General features: G+C 43.2%; 1 protein-coding gene across 1 annotated transcript in view; it reads left to right on the forward strand.

Moving 5' to 3' along the window:
- Positions 1-9,792: 9,792 nt before the first annotated feature.
- Positions 9,793-10,787, forward strand: part of ZNF786 (zinc finger protein 786) — a 14,434-nt gene continuing 13,439 nt past the window's right edge. Inside the window, exon 1 of the mRNA XM_012806503.2 lies at positions 9,793-9,839. Coding sequence (XP_012661957.2) covers positions 9,822-9,839 — 18 coding nt within the window. The 5' untranslated portion in view covers positions 9,793-9,821. The remainder of the gene's footprint in view (positions 9,840-10,787) is intronic.

Genomic DNA, 10,787 nt, shown 5'->3' on the forward strand with positions numbered 1-10,787 from the left:
CTTAAGCCACATGGTAGGGATGAAGTGACATCCTTTTTTTTTTTTTTTTTAATTTTCCTTAAGACAGAGGCTAACTCTATTCCCCAGGATAGAGTGCAGTGACATCATCAGGCCTCACTGCAACCTCAAATTCTTAGGCTCAAGCTATCCTCCTGCCTCAGCCTCCTAAGTAGCTGTGAGTACAGGTGCCCACCAAAACACCCGGCTAATTTTTCTATTTTTCACAGACATGGGATCTAGCTGTTGCTCAGGCTGGTCTTGAACTCCTGAGCTCAAGTGAACTTCCCACCTTTGCCTCCCAGAGTGCTAGGATTAGAGGCCTGAGCCACCAGGCCTGCCACATGGGAACCTTTTTTAGGTGGAGCCAGCGGCTCTGTTAGCTCAAATTGAGTCAGGGTAATGGATTCTCAGAATACTGGCTGCAAACATGCCAGTCAGGTGCATAGTCAGTTGGACCTGGTCACTCCTTGACAGAAGTTCCACATGATCTAGGCAAAGACTGTCAAGGAGGCATTTTCCTCTGGTAATCTTCATAGACCTGGCCTGCCAGACTTAGAAGAAACATTGTATACTGATCTGCTCATCCAAAAGATTTTTCCAATGCCATTTAAGAGCATAATAATCCCTTCATTAAATTCAGAGACCACAGCCTCAGTGAACAAATGTTAGAGACAGAAATGTTTACCCCATATTCCTTAGTCAGCTTTTCCTGACCAGGCCTCCTTATTTAAATGTCTATTGAAATCTTGAGTTTTCTCTCATAGTGGATTTTCATTTTTTCTCAAATGGTGAGAGAACACCTATTCCTAGGCAGAATTTCTGTCTATAGTTAAAAACTAAATGTTGTGTTTCACATCTCACTTGTTAAAAATCATTACCCACATACCTATTATTTCCTTCTGGGTTAATTTAAAAATCCACCACGTGAGTAACAAGCAATGTTATTTATCTGACCCCATTGCAGTTTCTTTTTTCTTTTTTTTTTTTTGAGATGGAGTCTCAAGCTGTCGCCCTGGGTAGAGTGCTGTGGTGTCACAGCTCACCGTAACCTCAAACTCTTGGGCTTAAGTGATTCTCTTGCCTCAGCCTCCCAAGTAGCTGGGGACTACAGGTGCCCACCACAATGTCCGGCTGTTTTGTTTTTGTTTGTTTGTTTGTTGTAGTTGTCATTATTGTCTGACAGGCCCAGGCTGGATTGAAACCTGCCAGTTCTGGTGTATATGGCTGACACACTCGCTGGTTGAGCTACAGGCCCCGAGCCCCACTGCATTTTCAATGCTGTGTCAGTGTTGTGTCAATTCTCAAAGAAATATTCTTGCCTTAATATTAGAGTATCTTAGTCTAGGCACAGTGGCTCATGCCTATAAACCTAGCACTTTGGGAAGCAGGAGGATCACTTCAGACCAGGAGTTTGAGACCAGCCTGAGCAAGAGTAAGACCTTGTCTTCTACAAATACAAAATAAAAGTAAAAAATTAGTTGGGCATAGTGGCACATGCCTGTAATCCCAGCTACTTGAGATACTGAGACAGGAGGATCACTTGAGCCCAGGAATTTGAGGTTGCAATGAGCTATGATGACATCACTGCACTGCAACCTGGGTGACAGAGGGGAACCCTGTATCTAAAAAAAAAAAAAAAAAGAGTGTCTCTTGAGGAAAACACCAAAGGAAAAAATATTATCAGTCTGTGGCATCATTGATTTTCTTTTTCTCTGTGACTTAATCTATTGTTACAAAGAAATTTTTCAAGCTATTCTAGCAAATCTTAATCTACCTTTCAGATTGTCAGTCTTTAACATTACTCTTAAGAAAATGTACACCTTTTCTTAGGAAATTTCAAGGCCCTCATCAATTTTGTATCTGTAGCTTTTAGAAAATGTGATTCCAATTACCTGATTCAGAGTCAGCTGGGATTAAGCACACTACACGGATTAATGTCTATACAAAGAGGAAAACAGTACCATCCATGGTTAGTACAGTGCTTGTACTCATTGGTGAGTCACTGGTGCCCTGGTGCAAAGAAAAAAGCACTTCAGCTGTGCTGGGGCACATGTGGGTCAAACTTCAGCACTTGCTGGCTTCTTTGGCATGTACCTCAGGACAATTCTCTGTTATTGTCTGGACATATGTATTAAAAATGCAGACTCTTGTGACCCTCCACAGATGAACTGAGTAAGAATCTTCCCAGATGGTGCTGTGTAAAGTTTCAAAACATGGCATCTCATGAATTTTGAGATTAGAGGAGATAGAACTGTTTCTGTGAATCATTCTAGCCATTTAGAGGTGAGATTCAGGTTAGAATTTGTCCTGTAGCCTTTTCCTCCTCCCCTGTATAATAAAGCCTCTTGTGGTAAAAGTTGCTTACAATTATGGAGTGCATTAGTTTCCTGGGGAGAAGGAAGGAATTGCGAAAGAATTTGGAAAGCAGAATGTCCGTTTTGGTAAGATTCTTGAGATATCACTAAAATCATTAATAATGTTTCTGATCAGCCACATGAACTCTGTTGAAGACTTCTCACTATATTTGGAAGAAGACATGATTAAATCAGGCATGGGGAACCTGAGGCCTCAAGGCCACATGTGGCTCTCCAAATTCAAACTTCACAGAACAAACCCTTAATCTATTTCATGTCCAACATGGACCTCTAAGGGTGAATTGGGTAAAATCTATAAACAAAATTCAAGTATGAGCATAAAAGAGTAAGCTAATACTGGAAAATTAGCTCCACTTAGTGAGAAAATATTTTTCCATCATAAAGTTAATAAAAATGAAAACATAATATTGCTAATGAGGCCGCAGGAAAGTTCTTGTGTATTGCTGGGTTTTGATGTCAAAAAAAAAATTCATGCTTGCTTTTTAAAAAAATAAACTATTTCTAAAGCAGTTTTAGGTTCACGGCCAAATTGAGAGAAAGGTACAGAGATTTCCTATATACCCTCTCTCCACTATCAGGACACCCCACCAGCATAGTACATTTGTTAGAATTGACGAACCTACAGTGACACAGCATTATCACAGGGATTAGGATCTACTGTTGGTGTTGTGTGTTTGTGTTCTACTCTGTAGTTTACAGTAGGGTTCACTCTTGGTATTGTGCATTCTGTGGGCACTGTACATCCTATGGGATGCCATTTATGGTCAGGTAAGTTGAAATTTTAATGACATGTATCCACCATTATAGTATCATACACAGTAGTTTCATTGCCCTAAAATTTCTCTGCGCTCTGCCTCTTGTGTTTTCCTCAGGATAACTGGCTCTCTCCCACATGAGGTTCATGCTTCTTAATGGACAATCTGAAAATAAAACAAAAGTCTTTAATCACTTTTTAAGCTCAATGATTCCTCTTTGAGGAATTTGTCTCATAGCAGTAATTCAAAATAAGAAAAAAATGTAGTATGCTTAAAAACCAGTATCAGTGTTACTTATAATAGTAAAACAGAAACAAAGTAAATACTCAATACTAGTGAAATTAAGTCGAAACCACTGGATGAAATGTTCTACAGCAATTAAAATACTAAATGCGAAGACCATGTAGGTAGATGGAAAAGTGTATAGCAAATAAAAGAACAAGAAAATGATATTGCCATCATTAGAATTTTAAAACTACATTTACATAAATAGGCGATTAGGAGGGAACTTCTGAAGTACATTTCCTCTAACAGTAAAGCAATAATATGAGAAAATAAAAATTCTATAGCTGTGGACAGCGCCCATAGCTCAATGGATAGGGTGCCAGCCACATACACCAAGGCTGGCAGGTTCAAACTCGCCCAGGCCAGCTAAAACAACAAGGACAACTGCAACAACAACAAAAAAATTATCTGGGCATTGTGATCAGTGCCTGTAGTCCCAGCTACTTGGGAGGCTGAAGCAAGAATCACCTAAGCCCAAGAGCTGGAGTTTGCTGTGAGCTGTGATGCCATGGCATTCTACTAAGGGCAAGAAAGTGAGATTCTGTCTCTAAAAAAAAAAGGAAACTCTGCCAACCAGTTTATTTCATTTTGGCTTAAGTGAAACCACAGACATAGGGAGAAAGTGGATTTAAAACACAGATTGATGTCCAAATATTGACTCAAACTAAGCTATTCTCTGCCTTGCCTTAATACTTTGACCTGTGATATCCCCAGTATCACTATGGAGTGAGAAGCACTGAACTACTGATGTAGGACTTGGTTTTTGACTGAAGGTGGTGGGAGCCAGGTTAAGGTAACTGCAAAAGATGTAGACGAGAAGAGTTGAATGTGCACATACTCTCTCACATACACAGAACTCTCCATTCAAAATGATCTTGCTAACCAAAGTTCTAAAACCCCTGTAGTAATCTAAGTAGAAAACCAACAACAACAAAATCAGAAGACAGATTTATTCCCAGTGAGATTAAAATACTAGAGAAAAAATATATATACTAGAAAAACAAAATACTAGGATAAAAAAAACTTAAAATGAGTATTTTGATTCATGAAAATATAAGTAAATTATAACAATTTAAAATATTAGGAAATAAAAACCAGAAGTGATACACAAACAAGTGAGTATTTAAAAACCTTGGAGATGAGAAAGTAGTTACTAAACTAAAATCTTCATAAGTAGAATAAACTCTAGATACAATTGAACAGAGAATCCGTAAATTAGAAGTTAGTACTTTGGAATTTACCCAGAACGAAGCAGAGCTAAATATTTTTAAAAGTGAGATACGCAGAGAATTGTGAGAGCCTCCAAAATATAACTAATGAGAATTATAGAAGGAAACAACAAAGGTAATGGCTGAGGAGCAAAACTTGAAAATGGCTAAGTTTCCAAAGTTCTCAATTTAAAAGAGCACCTCCATTATTGAACAGGAAAATTAAAATTAATATATACCTAGGAATCGCAAACTAGTTTACAAAATGAGAAATTTTATAAGGGTTGACATGAGGAATCTTTCTAGGTAATAGGTATGTTTATTATTATTTTATTTCCCACTGAAAAACAGTATTCTCATTCTCAATGTGTAACATTCATCCTGAAGTCAGCTGTAAAGGGCTGACACCCGGTATCAGTTTGTGAAGGCCATAATAATGATGAAGACTTCTCTGAATCATAGAGTAGCTCTGAAGTCCAAGCCTGGGCAGGGTTGCAGGACACGAAAAGTCCATCTGTAATTGAATGAAAGGTAAAAACTTTTATTGGGCTGGCATTTTTCTGATCCTGATTGTGTTACTTTCATTTAATAATGAGGCTATCATTTGTCCCATTCACAACTGATTAAGTTAACCCGGGTCCAGGAGAACTTGATGTATCTCTGTGAGCTGAGCTCTCTTCACTGAGGCCTACAGGTGGCTATTAACTGCTTTCCCATGAAATATAACCTCAGCAGCCTGGTTGGTTCAGGTATCACAAAACCAATCTCATCAGTTCTACTCAAGTACCTGCTATACCTTCCACATTGTCAAGGATACATATGTGGAGGGTCATAACTGTAACTGAGCATTAGGTACCAAAAAGCAACTCATTATGTGCAGTTGCTCTATGGTCCCCAAAGTCCTCATTTGTTTTAGAATCCTACAAACTGTGATACTTCTTAAGCAATCTGAAGATGGGGCTGAAATATGAGGGTTTTTTGTTAAAATATGCTCATTAATTTCTGTGCCTCCTTTTTAATGATAGAAGCCTCAAAAACAAAACTTATGCCCTTGTAGGTATAGAATGAATAAGAGAAGGGAGAGCCTCAGATGCAATGATGAATATGATTACCTTCACACATTATGATCCCCCAAAGGAGAAATTAAGCATCCTTGTACCAGGACAATGACAGTAATTTACATTCCTACCTGATGAAAAAAAAATTATGTTTGGCCAAGGCAAATGAGTGTTGAAAAGAAAACACTTAAAAATAAGACCCAGGGCAGCGTCTGTGGCTCAGTGGGTAAGGCGCAGGCCCCATGTACTGAGGGTGGTGGGTTCAAACCCGGCCTCGGCCAAACTGCAACAAAAAAATAGCCAGGCATTGTGGCAGGTGCCTGTAGTCCCAGATACTCAGGAGTCTGAGGCAAGAGAATCGCCTAAGTCCAGGAGTTGGAGGTTGCTGTGAGCTGTGTGATGCCACGGCACTCTACGGAGGGCAATAGAGTGAGACTCTGTCTCTACAAAATAATAAAAAATAAAAATAATAAGACCCAGCCCTGGCCATTAACTCCATTTAGTTTTCTAAAATTGACACCTACTCACTATAAAGCTTGTACTTTTCAGATCTTACAAACCAGAGAGATAGAAGGAGAACTGGTATGTACTTTCAAAGATTCTCTCAACTCTACAGTCAACAGTTAAAATTTTATATCTTCTTCCTAAAACTAAGGATTTTGCTGGATGAGGTGTGTCAAAGGGTTTTATTTGACAAGTTCAATTGTCATGGTTCTCAACATTGTAGGCTTTCTACACCTTAGAAAATCTGACAAAGGCAGGTGCTCTGGAGAATGTGGAGCAACTGGAACTCTCATATATAACTTATGAGAATGCAAAATAGTAATACAACTCTGGAAAATGGTTTTCTTTCTTTCTTTCTTTCTTTTTTTTTTTTTTTTTCAGTGAGACCGAGCCTCAAGCTGTCCCCCTGGGTAGAGTGCTATGGCATCACAGCTCACATCAACCTCCAACTTCTGGGCTCAAGCTAGTCTCCCGCCTCCATCTCCCAAGTAGCTGGGACTACAGGAGCCCACCACAACGCCCAGCTATTTTTTTTGTGTTGCAGCCATCATTGTTGTTTGGTGGGCCCGGGCTGGATTCGAACCCACCAGTTCAGGTCTATGTGGCTGGCGCCATAGCTGCTTGAGCCACAGGCGCCGAGCCATAGTTTTATTTCTTATAAAGTTACTAATAAATATATAGCTGGGGCCGGGCACAGTGGTTCATGGCTGTAATCCCAGCACTCTGGGAGGCCTAGTTGGGTGGTTTGCTTGAGCTCACAGTTTTGAGACCAGCCTGAGCAGGAGGGAGACCCCGTCTCTAAAAATAGCCTGGCCTTGTGGCAGGCACCTATAGTCCCAGTTACGTGGGAGGCTGAGGCAAGAGAATTGCTTGAGCCCAAAAGTTTGAGGTTGCTGTGAGCTGTGATGCCACAGCACTCTACCAAGGGCAACGAAGTGAGACTCTGTCTCAAAAAATATGTACATAGTTGGGAAACCAAGGCAGGAGGATTGCTTGAGCTCAGGAGTTTGAGAATAGCCTGCACAAGAGTGAAGACCTCATCTCTACTAAAAATTGAAACATTAGCTGGGCTACTCAGGAGGCTAAGTCAGAAGGATCTCTTGAGCTCAGGAATTTGAGGTTGCAGTGAGCTGTGATGATGCCACTGCATTCTACCAGGGCAACAGAGCAAGACTCTGTCTCAAAGAATAAAAAAATTAAAAAATAAATAAAAAACATACTGAATGATCCATCAATCCCACTCCTGGGGATCTGTCCTAGACAAATGAAAACTTCTTTTCACACACATGAATGTTTGCAGCAGCTCTCTTCATAATTTCCAGTCTGGAACAACTCACATATCCTTCAATGGGTGATGGATAATAAACTGTAATGTATTCATAGCACATGTTCTTTTTTGTTCCTTTTTTCTTTTTTTTATTGAGGCAGAGTCTTTGTTGCCCTCAGTAAAGTGCTGTAGTGTCATAGCTCACAGCAACCTACAACTTTTGGGCTTAAGTGATTCTCTTGCCTCAGCATCCCAAGTAGCTGGGACTATGATGCCCGCCACAACCCCCAGCTATTTTTTTGTTTTTAGCACCAGGGATGGGTTCGAACCCACCAGCCCTGGTGCCTGGGGCTGGCGACCTACCCACTGAGCTATGGGCACTGCCTTTTGTTACATTTTTTAAGGAGATGGGATCTTGCCATTTTGCTCCAGGTGGCCTCAATCTCCTGGGCTCAAGGGGTTCTCCTGCCTCTGGCCTTCCAAGTAGCTGGGAAGACAGGCATGCATAACAATACCCAGCCCCACTCAGTGATGTTGACTACAGGTAATAATATAGATAAATCTCAAAGGTATTATGCTGAGTGGAACTACGTATCCTAGGCTGCATATTGTGTGGTTCCATTCTTGTGACATTCTTGAAAAATAAAACTATAGGGACAGGTGCTCTGGAGAATGTGGAGCAACTGGAACCCTCATACATTACTCATGGGAATACAAAACAGTAATATAACTCTGCAAAATGGTTTATTTCTTATAAAGTTATTACTAAATATATAGCAAGGCCAGGCACAGTGGTTCATGGCTGTAATCCCAGTACTCTGGGAGGCCTAGTCAGAGTTGACCTGAGATCAGGCTAGAAGCCTGGGCGTCACTGGGGTCAGTGTTCGCAGGTGGCTCAGTGAGTAGGGTGCCAGCCTCATATACTGAGGGAGGCAGGTTCAAACTCAGCCCTGGCCAAACTTCAACAACAACAAAAAATACCTGGGCATTGTGGCAGGCACCTGTGGTCCCAGGTACTCGGGAGGCTGAGGCAAGAGAATCACCTAAGCCCAAGAGCTGGAGGTTGCTGTGAGCTGTGATGCCACAGCGCTCTACCGAGGGCAACAAAGTAAGACTCTGCCTCTAAAAACAAGCAAACAAAAAAAAACTATAGGGACAGAAATCAGTCCTTGGTGTGGGTTACAGATGTGAAGGGAGATGAATCAAAAGATAGTACAATTGTGAAAGGTGATGAAACTTTAGTCTGATTCATTTAAAATTGGTAGTTCTATAAGGTTATTAAAAAGTTGGTAGTAAAATGTAGTACTATGCACTAAAAAATCACTTTTACTCCACAATGGTTTTTGTTTTTTTAGAGACAGAGTCTCACTTTGTCGCCCTTGGCAGAGTGCTGTGGCGTCACAGCTCACAACAACCTCCAGCTCCTGGGCTTAGGCGATTCTCTCTCTCTCTCTTTTTTTTTTTTTTTGGCCAGGGCTGGGTTTGAACCCGCCACCCTCAACATATGAGGCCGGAGCTCTACTCCTTGAGCCACAGGCGCCGCCTCTTAGGCAATTCTCTTGCCTCAGCCTCCCGAGTAGCTGGGACTACAGGCGCCTGCCACAATGCCCGGCCATTTTTTGTTGCAGTTTGGCTTGGGTCGGATTTGAACCTGACACCCGCGGTATATGGGGTCGGCGCCCTACTCTATAATGTTTTTTTAAATAAAAAGAATTTTAACAGTAAGATATTCCACAGCAAACACAATACAAGCACATGCTCATCATAGCTATACCGGGACTATTTTCTCTTGCCACTCCCTCTCCTCCCAGACTTCTCACTTTCTGTTACATAGCTTGACTCCTAAACTATGATTAGGATAGAATCTGAGTTTGATTTTCTGGGGACAATTGTCACCCCTCTCCATTATTTTCCTTTTTCTGCCTCTTCTTGTGCCACCCCCTTTCTGTGTCTCCCGTCTCTTTCTATATTCTCCAACTGTTTCCCTCCCTTTGGAAATTTCAACACTTTTGGAGGACCCATCTCACATGCGTGGGCTGTGGCCTGCGTGGCCAGGGCCAGGAACCCCTCCTCTCAGGGCCATCCGGAACGGCGCCTGCTCCTCTCGGTCGCAGGGGGCGCTGTGGGGCTGGGCGTCCTAGGCCCCATAACCGTGCCTGGGACTGCAAGGCGCCTCCCGCCCAACGGGGGCGCTGTGGGGCGGAGCGTCAGCTGCGCCCGGGCCCGCCACTTCCCAGCGTGCACTGCGCCTTGGCCGGCGCTGCGCCAGGGTCGACCCGAGATCGGGCTAGGAGCCTGGGCGTGACTGGGGTCAGTGCGCTGCCACGGAGGGTCGGCGGTTGTCCGGCCCGGCAGAGCCACGGGAGGCGATGGCTGAGCCGATTCCAGTAAGAGGGCTATAGTGCGCGGAGCTCAATTTCGGAGCGCCGGGCGGGTTTGGCGTCTTCATGGGCAGCTGGGGTGCAGGGATGAGACTGAGTCTGCAGGTCACTTAGGTTGAGGGTGTGGGGTCCGGGCCCTGGATGAAGCCACCACTCCAGGGGCTCGTCTGTGGCCAAACGTCGGAACAAAGCTGAATGTGAACCGTGGCCGAACCCGGGCGAGGAGGTCTGGCGTGGTGGCGAGTGGACAGGGGAAAGGATGGAAATAGGCCTGGCGGCAGGGATGAGTGTTAACAGCACAACCACAGTTATGCATCGTAGTCACCGAATCCAGAGCAAATGTTTTTAAAGAATTAATATTCTGAACGATTGAAGTGGTGTTTGATGGGGGCTTGCGGTAAATGTCAGAATTTGGCCGCTAATTGTGTTTTTTGTTTGTTTTTTTAAGAGACAGAGTCTCGCTTTATTGCCCTTGATAGAGTGCTTTGCCATCACAGCTCACAGCAACCTCCAACTCCTGGGCTTAGGCGGTTCTCTTTTCTCAGCCTTCGGAATAGCTGGGACTAAAGGCGCGCCCGCCACAATGCCTGGCTATTTGTTGTTGGTTGTCGTTGTTGTTTGGCAGGTCTGGGCTGGGTTCAAACCTGCCATCGCCCGTGTATGTGGCTGGCATCCTAACCTCTGAGCTACAGGTGCCGAGCCTGTAATGGTTTTTTTGTTTTTGTTTTTGAGACAGAGCCTCAAGCTGTCCCCCTGGGTAGATTGCTGTGGCATCACAGCTCACAGCAACCTCCAACTCCTGGGCTCAAGCGATTCTCCTGCGTCTGCCTCCCAAGTAGCTGGGATTACAGGCGTCTGCCACAACGCCTGGCTATTTTTTGGTTGCAGCTGTCATTGTTGTTTGGCGGGCCTGGGCTGGATTCGAACCTTCGAACCCGCCAGCTCAGGTGAATG

This window comes from Otolemur garnettii, unplaced genomic scaffold, assembly GCF_000181295.1.
Source record: "Otolemur garnettii isolate 467f Iridium unplaced genomic scaffold, OtoGar3 scaffold00053, whole genome shotgun sequence".
Taxonomy (NCBI): Eukaryota; Metazoa; Chordata; class Mammalia; order Primates; family Galagidae; genus Otolemur; species Otolemur garnettii.